Source organism: Sciurus vulgaris (assembly GCF_902686455.1).
Source record: "Sciurus vulgaris genome assembly, chromosome: 5".
In the NCBI taxonomy this organism is placed as follows: Eukaryota; Metazoa; Chordata; class Mammalia; order Rodentia; family Sciuridae; genus Sciurus; species Sciurus vulgaris.
Window position 1 is genome coordinate 125,187,159 of NC_136465.1, and position 15,513 is coordinate 125,202,671.

At 43.6% G+C, this 15,513-nt stretch overlaps 1 protein-coding gene across 1 annotated transcript in view; it reads right to left on the reverse strand.

Annotated features, from left to right (window-relative positions):
* Nucleotides 1-15,513, reverse strand: part of LOC306660943 (protein phosphatase 1H) — a 140,676-nt gene that overhangs the window by 37,134 nt on the left and 88,029 nt on the right. The window contains exon 2 of the mRNA XM_079139695.1: nucleotides 2,246-2,408. Coding sequence (XP_078995821.1) covers nucleotides 2,246-2,408 — 163 coding nt within the window. The remainder of the gene's footprint in view (nucleotides 1-2,245; nucleotides 2,409-15,513) is intronic.

A 15,513-nucleotide genomic window follows, 5' to 3' on the forward strand; every position in this document is an offset into this window, starting at 1 on the left:
TAAGATGGAATATTATTCAGCTTTAAGAAGGAAATTTAGACTCATGCTGCCACACGGATGAACCTTGATGGCATTATTCTAAGTGAAAAGAGCCACCATAAAAAGACAAACATTATACAACTGTACTTCTATGAGTTACTTAAGAGTGGTCAAATTCATGAAGAAAGAAAATAAGAGTGGTTGTCAAGGGATCAGGGGAGGGAAGAATGGGTGGTTAATGTTTCAAGTGCACCAAATTTCAGTTTGAGAAGAAGAAAAAGTTCTGGAGTTAGATCATGGTGATGATGGCATAAATACGTGGATGAATTCAATGCCACTAAACTGTACACCTAAAACCGTACACCATAAAATGACAAATTTTATGTATGTAAACAATTTTATGTATATTAATTCTGTGTAGCACACACACATAAAAGGAGGCACAGTTCCTTCCTGAACTCTCATAAGAAGCCTACTACATAAGGAAGATAGAAGTGAAGCTGCCGAGGCTGAGGCTGAGACTGAGACTGAGGCAGGAAATGGAGGCCCAGGCTATGCCCACTCTGCTCAGTGCCTCATTACTGCCTCCTGGAGCATGAATCCCACAGAGATTTAGAACCATCACAGGGCAGGGTCATGGCTACAACCTAAAGCTCATACACACTAGCTCCACAGTTCTGATGGACAGGAAGATAAACATCTCCCTGGCTCCATTTCTAGGAGGAGCTTAATTTGCAAAAAGGAAAAATGCCATCACCAACTAGCCTTGGGACAAATGTCCACACTGACTTGTCTTTACAGAGATCACTTTATTTCCTAGTGGCAGGGAAGAAATATTTGAGGAAAAGAACAACACTAAATCACCAACACTTGTACTCCATTATCATTAATGCCTTACATTTTGAAACCCTTTCCCATAATGACTCAATTCTCAAAATAATCCTGTCAAGAAAGGAATTGTATACTCTCCAATTCACAAGTGAACAAACATCTGAAATTCACTGGGTCTTATCCGTAGAGTGACAGAAGAGCTGCCCTTGGGATAATCATCACTAACATTTATTAAGGATTTATTAATTAAGACACTGGCTCAAAGTTTTCCACAGACTATTGCATTTCACACATTTAACTAGCCTGTTAATATTCTTTTTTTATATACTAGAAGAGCAAGGCTCAAATAATAAATAACTATCTCAAAATTAAATAGTTGATAAGTGGTAGATTTCACTTACCATCTTACCCTAAAGCCTGTATCTTTAGCCATGATTATTCTATCTTGCCCATTAGCACCCTCGAATCTTTGGGACAGGCCTAACACAATGTTTCCTTCAACCTTGCTGCGAGTACAACTGGTGAATCCCTTGATCACTGTGTTTTCCAACTCTAAAATGAGCTAGTACTTGTAAAATTAATCAGTACTCTTATTTTCTAAGAATAAATGTAAAAAGACACCATTTTTTAGACTAAGAAGAAATTCCTAGTTCCTTTAAAATTCTATAAAATTTTTTGTAAATACCCTTAAGATTACTAGAATAGTCACATTTGGGTTATTCTGTTCAATGTCCCCTGGTTTTCCCACTGAACACCTCTCCATAGGATTAATAATTTGCTGATGGACAGACTATTAATGATCTGCTGACTGTTCCCTATCCTTTTTTGAGGGGTTCTTCAGAACTTTCTGAGGATATGTCTTCTTTATTCTCCAGAAACTGGAGAGAAGAGACATGCTTCGCAGTTGATTAATAGTAGGGCATTCAGTCTGCAAGGCCACCCCACGGGCTGCAAGGGCTTTAGGCCAAATGAAACAAATATTAATTTGGAACAGTGTCAGGCACAGGCTCCAGCTGAACAACTCCGATGAATAGGCAATGGGAAAAAAAGGGGCAAAGTCATAGCAGGGCTCTGGGCCAACAGATGGAGGTATTTCCACCCCTTATGAGAAGCTTCTGGATCATTTCTTTCATAAAGGCCTAGAAGTGGTTTCTTTGAAACCACTGAAGATTATGTACACAACTCCTACAGCAAAACCTATATATAAGGATGGTGATTTACTTATTTTGTTAAAAATGGTAACACCAGCTTGCCAAACGTGCTACCTTCTGCTTGGAATGTGTGATGCCCTGAGCATGGACCCACCACCCCACTAACTCTGAGACAATGCTTTCTCAACAACACTCCTCACCCTTATTAAGCCCTAACATGCTGTATGCATGTGGGGCTGTATGCACTGTTCCTCTCCCCTGAAAACCAAGGATGGAGGTCTTACCGAGTTCTCCTTTAGCTGAAGCCCTTCCCCATTGGGAAGGGAGGACCGTCTCTTGGAGTTCCTGTTTGGGGTTGAGGTAATGGCCCCTGCTTTCTTCTTCACAGTGAGCACCTCACAGCTGGCTTGGTCTTCATTGTGTGTGCTCTTCCCAGCATTGATAACCCTGGAAAAGAAACCAGAAAAGCTGATCAGACAGAGTGGTGCCCGGAAAGCCAAGAGTCTCCATCTCAAGGGTCAGCCAAGGCAGTCTCCAGAGCTGGCGTAAAACTAAAGCACCACTTAAGGCAAAGGACCTTGTGGTCTCTATATTTTATCTTCCTGAATAAACAGATTTTTAAGAAGTGTAATTATATTAGCACTCACTGAAACACTCACTGAAGTTGTTCTGCACCTGGTTCACTTAGGTGTCTTATAGATGTGATCAGATCCATGACCTATTCTAGTCAAAACACAGGAGGCAATCACTCCTTCAGGTTCATTTGGAGCCTTAACATTTTGGCAGTTACAAGGAAGACAGACTGGCTGGCTCAGGGAATTGTGTTTTGTCTAAGTAATAAAAGAGGAAATCCATCTTCCATCTTATCAACCAACATGGTAGTAATTTAGAGCACATTAGGAACCCCAAGCAAATAAAGAACCACATTCCACTATGTTGTGACCAGTTTTACTTTACACTCAGGGAAGTGAGTGGATCAAAAGTGTATTCTTTGAAACATATTATTTTTAGTAACTGGGGATTAGATCTAGGGCCTTGTGCATGCTGGGCAAGTGCTCTAGTGCTAAGCTAAATCCCCAGCTCTTTTTCTTAAAACTTATTTATGTATTTATTTATTTAGAGACAGGGTCTGCCTAAGTTGTTCAACTGGCCTTAAACTTACAATCCTTCTGCCTCAGCCTCCGGAGTACTGGGATCATAGGTATGATAAATGGCTATTTTAAAAGCCTCCATCTTTTGTCCTATAGAATAATGCTCATCACACTGGCTACAGGGCAGTCTGTTTTGTACAATAAAGACCCATAATAATGATACCACAGCATGTAGACTTGGCTTTGTTCTAATTACTAAGCACAGGGATGCTTCAGAACACCACACTGCATCTTCCATACACTTTCTCCTGTCTTAGGTGACTGCAGACTCAACTTTTGGCTTCAGTACTATGATGTTATTAAGCAATTAAGCAGCAGCTAGAATAGATTTCCTGAAAGAGAGCTCTCCTTGATTTGCCATTGGTTGTGTTTTCTTTCTGAAACTTTAACAGGGTCAAAATAGCTGACAGAGTGTGGAGTACACAGAACTCAGTGGCAAGGAAAAAAATAAAGGGTGGTTTTTGTATTATTTGTTTTCATTTAAGGTAAGCCAAATGAAAATTCACTCTGTAAGTGTGGTACGTATACTGCTCTATTAATATGGTTACACACCCTCCTACCAGTTAAGTAAAAGATTATCATTCTTGAATGACTTTAAAAAAATGATTCTCCCATAATTGTAGACTCAAAATGTAGACTCAATAAGAAATAATAGTCTCATGTACCATCTTCCCCCAATGGTAACATTTTACATAACTATGGTAAAACATCAAGTCAAAAAATCCACGTGGATATAATACCATCGCCCAGACTAAAGACTTTATTCAGATTTCACCAGTTTTTCCATCAGCTTTTAGTACTAAAAATCATTTACCCCTTGTTTGTCCTTGGTAGTGATATTAAACTCCAAAGCTGACCCAACTTCACCAAGAGGTCCCAGAAACTTTACTTAACACAGGAGAAAGCCAGGGCCCTGGAAGACTGTGACCTGCACAAGGTTACACGGCTAAATGCAGCAGAGCTGTGAACACACTTCTTGAGTCTGGAGCCCTCTCTCTGCCTCAGCTCTCAATTGTGTTATTTTCCTACTGTGCACCTATTCCTGGCGGCACGTGGTTCAGAGGTCTATGCTGCAGTGACTCATCAAAGCCAGAGAACTGTGAAAGAAAAATTACTGGTGACCTTACTTTGCTGTATCATGTTGAATGCAGCAAAATATTAAGAAGTCGGAAATGTCTATCTAGTGAGAAGATGGCAGCCCCCACCCTGCAAAGTCATTTAGTCAGACCGTTGATTATTATCCAGATAATATACTAACTTAAACATAATTATCAAAATACCAATTTCAAATCCGTCACTTTAAAAAATATATAACTCTTATCATCCCCTACCCTGCCTTTTTTGTAGTGCTGGACTTGAGCCCAAGGCCTTGCAAGTGTCAGACAAGTGCTCTTACCACTGAGCTATATCCTGGACCCCTTACCCCATATTTTATATCATCCCAAATTCCATACTCCAGACAACTTTAGTAGAAAAATCTGATTCTTCTCAATTTACTTGGGTTCTCAAAAGTTCAATTGCTATCAACTCAAACATTTTATTTTGCTCTTCAGAGGCAAAATTCTCATTTACCAACTGTAAAGGAAATCTTTAATTCATCTAAAAATAAATTGAGGAAAACGTGGCTTCCCAAACTGTGGTGTTAATAAACTCAGTACTTTGCATTTGTCTCAGCAGCTACACTCTCTTCTTGTCTCTTGCTCTAGTGTAAAATCAGCACGCCCTTGAGAGCAACAGGTACTTCTCTTTGTCTACACAATATCTATGATGCTTACTTTGAACACTTAATATGCTGCTGGGACATGAATCATCAAACTTTTGGTGACGTTACTTTCCAATCTCCTACAGAGAAGGAAAACGTTTTCCTTGAAATTAAACTAAAGGTAATGGACTGGGTGATAAGGAACCTGGGGTCTCTAATAGCAAATGCTATTGACTAAACAAAGGAAAGAATCAGATAGAAAATAACCCTGATATTTCCTGATGTGAGAAGAGTTCTTGAATTTGTTGCAGACTGTCTACATGCTAGAGATTATTGGTAGCACCTCAAATGTAGCAATTAACTCATTTCATCCTCTCATTAACTCTGTGAGGTAGTTGTCACCACTAGTGCTTTTTTAAAGATAAGCACAGCTATCAAGTGGCAGAGTTTGGTCAAGTTACTTCTTCAAATCTCAGATCCTTAACTGTACTTCATGAATTAAATTCAACGAATTCTTAAGATTTGTGTGTTGGGCAGGAGAACTTTAGTCACTTAAAGAATTGAGTAATTTGAAGTTAGGATTTAAATTCAAGGAAAAAATATTAGAGGGCAAAGGGGAAGGAAAGCTACTGCCTCATCAATACAGTAAGTTTATACCCACTTTTTTCAAATCTGAGAAGAACAGCACATGTCTATCTAAGTAAAAAACAAGTGGCAAACTTACTTAATTTGTGTACTACTTTAACCCACAAACCCACCTTCAGCTGAACCACCCCTAGGTTTTCTTTCTTTCCTTGTAAAAATAGGTGAAAAGTATTTCAAAGACTCGAGAGTCCTATGCAAAGGGACAATGGCTTAACAAGGCTGCCGCCATTATTCTGCCCCCACCCCCACATACCATTTTACAACCTAGATTGTTAGTCCGCAAACTACCTCACCAGTCATTGGTCTGATTGTTATTAGCCTGAAACCTTCCACTACTTGAGAATAGTTCCCCCGCCATTCTCTCTCTCTCTCTCTCTCTCTCTCTCTGTCTCTCACCCTTAAGGACAGACACTCTGCCTGCTTAATAAAATCTCTTGTGTAAGTTCCCACATCTGGAGTGGTTTTCTGGGTGCTTTCATTGGTACCATGACTTGGGTGGGCTCTTCTACCACCATTTAGGTGAGTGGAATCCCATCTGATGTCCCAGACCCTCGGATGCTGGTCTCACCTTCCATTTGCCTGGACGCCTGGCTCCACATCTACTACTGGCCTTCAGATTGGTGAGTTTCCCCCTAGGTCAACCTAAACACTCCTCTGCTGACCTGAGATGCTACTGTTGATCATCTGACACTGTCAAGGCAGTTGAGGAGTGGGGGTCCCCCCAGCCATGACTTTTACAGTTACGGCTGGCCCCCTTAATTGATCCTATCTGATGGGGGTGGGGGTCCCCGATCTTCATGGTGGAGATTCCCTGTCTGGGTTGAGGCTCCTCTTTACTTTTCTTCTCAAAATTCCTGGTACCAGATCCTCAGCCCCCTCAGCTTTTGCCTGGCACACACTGACCCATCATGTGCTGTGTCCTCATCTCCAACCAATTAGTCTGTGACCTTGGGACGCCTTGGACACTGACTCAGCTGTTTATCAGTCTCCACCATGGGATCTGGGTCCTCCAATCTGGCAGATTCACCCCTGGTGTATCTACTAGACAATTTTAAACCCCTTTGCCTGACCCCTGGCCTAAAGTCACCAAAACTTATTCGCTTGTGTAATAATATTTGGCCACAATATACTTTAGATAATCAATCCAAATGGTCACTTAATGGCACCCTGGACCCCAATGTTCTACAGGACTTATACAATTTCTGTGAGCAAGTGGGCAAATGGAAAGAGATTTCCTACCTTCAAGCTTTCTCTTTCTTGCGCACTAAACCTGATCTTTGCTCTTCCTGCAAACCCGAACACCTCCTTTGGGCAATGAAACCTTCACTTCCCCCAACTTCTTCTCCCCCTCCTAATCCCTCCTCCTCCTCCAACTTTGACCCAGCTAATGAACCACCCCTATACTGGTCCCCTGTGGCAGAGGCCCCTCCAGCCCCTGCTCCTCCATCTCCTTTGCCCTGCTCTGCTTCCTGCTTCTCCCACTCAGCCCATTCAGCCTACCCAGTACTCCCATCACTTGGTCCCTCACACGTGTTCTAGCCCCCCCTACAGGAGGAGGCTGGTGTGGAGGCAGTGATCAGAGTTCATGTTCCTTTCTCGCTCTCCAATCTTTCTCAGATAGAGAAGCGATGAGGCTCCTTCACCGCCAGCTCTGCAAACTTCATTAAGGAATTTCAGTATCTTACCCAGTCTTATGACCTTACCTAGCATGACATTTATATGAACACATCCAACACTTGACCCCTGAGGAGCACAGGAGAGTCTGAGAACAGGCATGCAATTATGCAGATGAGGTTCACTGTAATCGACCCCAACCCATCCCATTGGGGCTGAAGTAGTACCAGATAGGGAGCCCCAATGGGATAAAATGGGGACTGGGCATCTTAGGCAGGACAAGTTCTAAACCTGAATCCTTTCAGGTCTCTGAAAGGCTGCTGTTAAACCCATTAATTCTTCACGAAGAAACACAGGACAAAACTGAAAACCCATCCACCTTTCTGAGTCACCTCAGAGAGGTCATGCTCAAATATACTAATCAGGATCCTGAAATTCTGGAGGGACAACAGTTACTCATGGCTTATTATTTTTCTCAAAGCTATCTGGACATAAAGGTTAAATTGAGGTGGTTGGACAGGGGGCCCCTTACCCCATAGTCAGAGGTTCTAGCAGTGGCATTCAGGTTGTAAAAATGAAGGGAAGAAAAAAAAATTAAACTATGAAATGCTAGCCAAAGCCTTTCAGCCAGCTAGACCTGCCCAACTGGCCACTACTAGGGGTACCCTAGCTCCAGGCCCATGCCTCAAGTGAGGAAAAGAGGGCCACTGGGCATGAGCCTGCCCCAATCCCCTGCAGCCCCCAGGTCTTGTCCAAAATGCCACCAACTGGGACATTGGGCAGTGGATTGCCCTGGTGCTCAGGGAAGTGCTAGGTCACCCTCACTTCCTCCCCCCAGTAATTTACTAGGATTGGCAATCGATGATTAAAGGGGCCTGGGACTTCTACACCTGATGAACATCACCGCTCAGGAGCCCCAGGTGACCCTTATGGTGGCAGGCAGGCAGCGTCCTTTCCTTATAGACACTGGAGTTACCTTTTCAGTGCTGTGGGAGTTTTGGGGACCCACTTCCCCTGCCAAATCCTCTATTATTGGGATAGAGGGAAAACCATACCACCCCCTACAAACCCTTCCAATAAGTTGCCATAGAAGACAAATCTGCTTCACTCTTTCCTTTTTGATAATTCCTATGTGTCCCATTTCCCTCCTGGGAAGGGACATCCTAACCAAATTGGTTGCCCCTATTTCCTTCTCACCCACCATGTGCCTCCACCAAGACTCCTCTGCTATTCCTCTCCTCATGACTTGTAGGAACATACAACCCAACCTGAGTCTTCATATCCCCTTCCTCCCTCCCTGGTTGACCACAAGGTCTGGGACACCCACACACTCCCTGCAGCCACATGGTTACCTGTACTCATTTGCCTGAAGGACCCAACATCCTACACAGTCCAGGCCCAATATCTCCTTCCCCAAAGGAGCCTCTTAGGGTTTTAACCAGTCATCCAGAATTGAAAGCAGAAAGGCTTCCTATGCTCTGCCAACTCACCTTAACACTCCCATCCTGGCTGTTAAAAAACCTAATAGGTCTTACTGTTTGGTGCAAGGTCTCTGTATCATCAACTGGGCAGTTGTTCCCATCTTCCCCATTGTGCCCAATCCCTACACCTTGCTTTCATCTATTCCCTCCTCCACCATATACTTCTCTGCATTGGATTTGAAGGATGCCTTTTTTACTGTCCTTCTTCATCCTGATTCACAGGAACTCTTTGCTTTCACCTGGACTGATCCTCTCACTCAAGTTTCTTCTCAGCTGTCCTGAACAGCTCTCCCACAGGGATTTCAGGACAGCCCTCACCTCTTGGTCAAACGCTGTCTCAGGATCTTGCCTGTCTTACTTTCATTTCCTCCCCTCTCTTACAGTATGTTGATGATCTTCTATGTAGTCCCTCAGTCGAGGACTCCCAAGGAGACACTTTTAAACTTCTAAATTATCTGGCTGACAGAGAGTATAGGGTCTCTCCAGCAAAGGTACAGCTTTCTCAACCTCTGGTTATCTACTTAGGGGTCAGCCTTTCACCTGGATTTAGGACCATCACTGTAGAGAGAAAAGCATTGTTGTAGGGCACGCCCACTCCATCTACCAAGGAAGAAATCCTTTCCTTTCCAGGGCTAGCAGGATACTTATGATCCTGGATTCCAAATTTTTCTATCCTGGTTACCCCCTTGTATGAGGCTTCAAAGGCACTCCTACCAAACCTTTCCTCAACCCAGTGGAAGCCCCTTTCCAGAACCTAAGGAAAGCCCTCCTTCAAGCCCCAGTCCTACACCTCCCTGACATCACCAGACCATTCTACCTGTTTGTCTCTGAGAAAAGTGGGTTCGCTCTGGGGGTCTTAGGACACGTGTTTGGCCCCACCTTTGGCCCAATAGCATACCTACCAAAAAGGCTAGACCCCTACCATAAGAGGCTGGGCACCATGTCCTAGGGTATTGGCCACAGCATTTGTCTTAACCTTTGGGGATCCCACTGAGGTGCTCCCACCTCATCATCTGTCCATGCTTCTTACTTATTATAAGGTCTGAAAACTCTACCACTCTGTCAGGTGTTAGCTTTGCAAACTGCTCTTATTGAGGACACTTTTATTTCCTTTAAGACATGCCCTCCTTTAAATCCAGCCACCATCTTACCCCCACCTTCCAACAAACATGCTTCAGCAACACATAGCTGCTTTGAGACACTGGAAGAGTTACTCTCCTGCCCCTCCAATGTTCAGAAGGGGTCCTTACACAACCCTACTTTCATATGGTTCACTGATGGGAGCTCTTTTCTCCATGAAGGGATTCAATGGGCTGGATATGCCATTGTCTCCCTGGAAAAGGTTGTAGAGTCAGGATCACTACCTAACAACACCACCAACCAACAGGCAGAACTAATCACCCTCACCCCACATTCACCCTTGCAAAGTGAGAATCCCTCACAATCTACACTGACTCCAAATACACTTTTCATAATATCCTTCCCCATGTGGTAAGAGGCTCTTCACCTCCCAGTAACCATAGGCCTTGTACATTGCTGTGCCCATCAGACAGACCAATCATTCATCTCTTCAGGCAACAACAAAACAGATGAGGAGGCTAGCAGAGAGGCCCTGTCATCCACACCTGCCCCGTCATGACTGTCCATGATTCCTTACCTCTACTGCCCCGCAACAGGGAGATACTTTACTACCTTCACCGTCTATTCCACCCCAACCTTTCTTCGCTCTCACAATTTGCTAAGACTCATTTGCAACTATCCTTCTCTGACAACTCATTTCTGAAGGAACTCTCCTCCATATGTGAAGTTTGCCTATGAACCAATCCTACAGCTGTCAGACTCCCCACTTTCCCGACTCACCATGGCCAGGGTGCCATTCCAGGGGTAGACTGTCAACTTGACTTCACTCACATGCCCACAGTAAGAAAATCTAAATACCTTTTGGTCATAGTAGACACCTTCTCAGGATGGGATGAAGCCATCCCCACCTCCAACAAAAGGACACTAACTGTTTCTACCTTCATCCTTCATGAAATCATTCTTTGCTTTGGAGTGCCTACCTCCTTCCAATCAGATAATGGGCCTGAATTCATCTCCAGAATTTCCCAACAACTTGCCAAGGCTCTTGGAATCCCTTGGTATTTCCACATTCCCTTTCACCCAAAGTCATCAGGTAAAGTAGCACAAACAAACTGAACTCTTAAAAATGTTTTAACTAAACTTTCTTTAGAACTTCGCCTTGACTGGGTTAAACTTCTGCCTCTTGCTCTTCTGTGTCTTTGCTTGCTCCCAAAGAAACCTGTCAATATCTTTTTGAGCTGATGTATGGTCATCCCATCCTTCCCCCTGGGATAATGCCCCTTCCTTCCTTTCTTCCTTCTCATATATTCATTCCTCTCCTAAACCACATTCAGGCATTCCTATGGGATTATACTAACTCCTCCCTGCCTAGAAACTTGTCTAGCCCCCTGGCTTAACCTCTTCAAATAGGAGACCAAGTTCTTATTGCTCCTCCTCAGGAGGCTACAGTCTATCTCCTAAATGGCAGGGACCCCATACAGTGATCCTTGAAGGGTTATGAAAAATAATATTCCTATAAGATAACTCCCCAAGAAAATGGAGGGACAGTGTGGCTCAGGAAATCGGTGAAACATTAAACCTCATCCAGTGCATTCCTGATAACAATGGGCCCTAAAAGAAAGGGGTGGATATGGTATGCCAGGCCATAAACCTTGGCCTTCCCCATGTCAACCTGGTCCTGAATGACAATGGGCAAGATTTAAATACTCATCCTTCCAGGTCTGGTATTAATCTGTACAACTAGCCCCTAATGGTCAAAACTGCACATGCACAATGATTACATCATCTTCCTTGTAATCGATAAAACCAGAATCCCCTGTGTAACTGATGGTCATTTTCCTATCTGGAAAGTTGATCCAAATGGTGCCTGAGTCTGCAAAGGAATAAAGGCTTCTCTGAATCCGTGGAAGTCTGCTTGCCCTCCTTTTGTGCTTACAATCCTGGCTAAGTCAATGGTTGTCAAGGTGCAAGTTTTACCGGGATGGTTAAACATTTCTTGGTTAAGCTCTACTCTCAATCCACAAACTCCTCTCCAGCTTCTAACCCTCAGGCTTCTTCCAACCAATACTTGGTCACCCTGGTGGGAACTCTCCACCTCAGACTGAAGGCCATCAAGCCCTCCACCCTTCTTCCTATTTTGGAGGCCGAGGACCAGAACACTGAGGCACGAGAAAACCACACCGACCCATGAGGACTGGACTGCCAGCTACATTCTTGCCTCCACTGTCATTCGCCCTGTCATTTTCCTATCTATCAGATTTTTCACCAATAGATCTGCCCAGGTGCCAGCCATTTCCTCCCTCCCAGATTGCCCATGGGACTGCTGGAAGACTGACTCCTACTGTCCCCAGGGATGTTTTACCCATTTCACATAATGTTCACAGCCAATGCTCAGAGGATTCACTCTTAACAGTCACCACCACACACCACATACTCAATTTAACTAACCCTCTCATGGCACAGGGATGTTGGATGTGCATTAGAGTGGGGTTCTCTCATCTTCTGGCTAGCACCCTAGATTTTGACAGTTCTTTGACTTTCAAAAGCACCCCCTCAGTACAGGCAGATATCACCCCCAAAATTATCATGAGTCCCTCTCTTTCAATTTGCTTCCAGGTGCATATATTCCAATTCAAGCCACACTGTGGGTTCACTAGTAAAAGGGAAGTGCTCATAGGAAGAGTGCTGCTTCTATGTCAACCAATCAGATACTGTTAAGGGCAATATCGAATAGCTGCAGTAGGACTTAGAGACAAAAAGGAAAGAACTTACTTGAGGAATCCTTGTGGCCCATTTCAGGCCAATTATGGCAACCTATTTTCCCATTTATGTCCTCCACGCCTTATAATTGTCATCATACTGGACTTTGCCCCCTGCACATTGAAATTTGCATAAAATCAGATTTGAAAAAATTTCTAGTCAGACTATTAATCAGCTTGTATTACAGAACCATCAGGTCCTCATAAAGGAAGAATCAGAGCCTGGCTACAAGTGCACTCCCCAGGTGAACTAACCAGTCCCCAACCCCCACCTACTGCAGTGACCTCTCCCTCTCCTGAATCAGCTCTATGCCCATGCCCAGCAGCAAGCAGTTACTGAAGATGGATCTTTGCCCATATGCCCAAAAGGGATTGTCTTATAAAAACAAAAATAGGGGAATGAAGAAACAATGGGTTAACAAGGCTGCAGCCATTTCTCCCCTGCCATTTTGCTGCTGCCATTATTCTGCCCCTGCTCCACACCATTTTACAACCTAGATTGTTAGCCCACAAACTTCCTCGTCGGAGTCACTGGTCCGATTGTTATTAGCCCGCGAACTTCTACTACTTTAAAATAGCTCCTCCCCCATTTTTTCTCTTTCTCTCCCTCTCTGTCTCTCTCTCTCTCTCCTGTCATTAAGGGCAGACACTTTGCTCATCTGCTTAATAAAATCTCTTATGTGAGTTCCCATGTCTGGAGTGGTTTTCTGGGTTTTTTCACTTTAGGTACTTCTGTAGCTCAAAGTTATGATTTAAATACCAGGTGTGAGTGTGACTTTGAGAACATAAAAACAGCAGCAAGTGATTCATTTTGTGCTACTCTCATACCCTTGGGAAACTTGTTCTCCTTCTTTCTGTTGGTGAAATACACTAGTCCCATTATTTTGGCAACCAGGTCCACTTGAATTTCAGCAGAAAATTCCTGCTTTTAATTGTAATTTTTAAATTATGATGTTATCTACTTTTTCAACTACTCATAAACTTGATTTCAAGGACATTCATCTGACAGGACATTCATCCAACATGAGAACTGGATCATGTCCCCATACCTAAATATAGGCAAAGTAAAAACCCTCAAGAATTCTCAAATAGTAAACCGATGCCACAGAGATCACTGGACCCAAGAACTCATCATTGTGGCCATTTTCAAAAGGATTTGCACAAGACAATCAAAAAAGACAGTCATCATTGACATGATTTGAAGAATCCTGTGTGCCATGTATTGTGCTAAATACTTGACAGGTGTCAAGGCATTGAACACCACTCCTTCTTCCCCTCCAGAGGCAGCCAGTCGAGCACAGAAGGACGAGCAGGGCCAAACTAATTCAAATGTGCTTTCTGCTAATTACCAGCTCTAGCTGTGTGTTCCTGGGCAGGTTACTTTCTCCCTCTAAAAGGCGGATATTAATAATCACTTCCCATCTTATAAGAGCTGTGAGAATTAAATGGTCTAGCATGAAGAACATTTAACACTACCTGCACGCTGCAAGCACTCAACAGGTTATTTAATAAAAAAGATCAAATACAAAGACAGTTGCCTCTTCTGTTAGACCCGGGGGACTTTATCCAGTCAGGTGACTTAGAAGAGAACCTCCTCTCCCCTCCCTTCTCTTCTATCAGCCTCCCTTTGCCACCCCAAGGACACAGGCAACCTCTAGACATTCAGAGCCCTCTGGTGGCATGGCAGGAGACTGGCCAGAAGAGGGACCTGGGCAAGGCCACTGGCTTCCTCTCAAGCCACATGAGATGGTGTTGTATAGACAGGGAGAATCCCACATGGTTACAAATTCCTACCCAGATCACCAGCGCCAGATCCCAAGATACTGGTCTTGGAAGCTTAGGTCTCAGATCCCCAGAGACAGACAAAAACAAAGAATTCAGTTTTATTTTTAGAGAAAATATAAAGACCTGAACAGTTTAGGCTAAAAATTCGCACTGTTGATTCTGCTCAGCAGGAGTAATTACACTGGTTAAAAAAGAGCTATTTTATAAGGGCCATCAGGTGAAGTGAAATATTGTTGATTCACATATAATTGAGATGCAGACAGAAAACTGCTTTATGGGGGAAATGAATCTTTTATGGGAGACTAAATATAGCCATCAATTATAATAATTCTCTTTTCCAGGTAACCTCTTAAGCTATGCTTTGTGTTGTTTTCTGAAACAGCTGCCGACCACCCAGGCAGGCTAGGGAAGAAAGACAACTTAATTCCTAGCTCCCAGGGAGATAATAACCTCTCATTCTTGGGGTACTAGAAAACCACGGCTCTGACCAGGGACCTAATCCTTTGATAACAGCTATCAGCAAAACCAGCCAGAGGATCAGCAGGAACTCCCTCTAGAATGATGGCTTTTGGCTTCTCCAGGACAGTTCTAGCCATTTCCGGGTAGGAGGGAAAATGGAGGTCACCCAAGCCAATGCAGTTAATAGCAGTCAGATGTCACCAGGGTGGAAAAAGGACAGTATGAAACAAATTTGCTGTGGTTTTGAAAGGTAACTAGGTACCACCTAGTGGAAGAGGCAGCATGGTGAAAGCAGAATAAATATGCCAAGGGAAAGGTCCTTCTCTCAGTGCACAAAACCACGCCGCCTGGCCCCAGGCCCTGTCTATGAAGAATAAAGGGCTGAGACCAATCAGGGGTTGCAAAGTGGGGTCTTAAAAACCATATTCAGCCTACAAATAAGCTGGTATTTAAAAAATTTTGTCCACAAGTGCTTTAAAAAAAAAAGGCAAATTTTGTTGCCAATATTTAAAGTTTAGATTTATATTAAGACCAATTTTCTCTCTTTTCTTAAAAATGAATACTCTCAGCTACATTTCATTACATTTCTACACGACAACAATCAGCTGGACCTGAGGGGAGGCTGACCCATGATGGTTATAAACAATATAAATTCATTTCTCACAGTTCTGGATGCTGGGAAGGCCAAGTACAAGGTGCTAGCAGATTGCGTGTCTAGTAGAACCCCCTGGTTCACAGATGGTTGTATTCTTGCTGTGATCTCATGCGGTGGCAGGGACAAGGCAGCTGTCTGGGCCAGGGTTTCCACCCCCATGACTTAACTCCTCCCAAAAGTTCCAGCCCCTAGTATTATCACTTGGGAATGAGGATTCAACA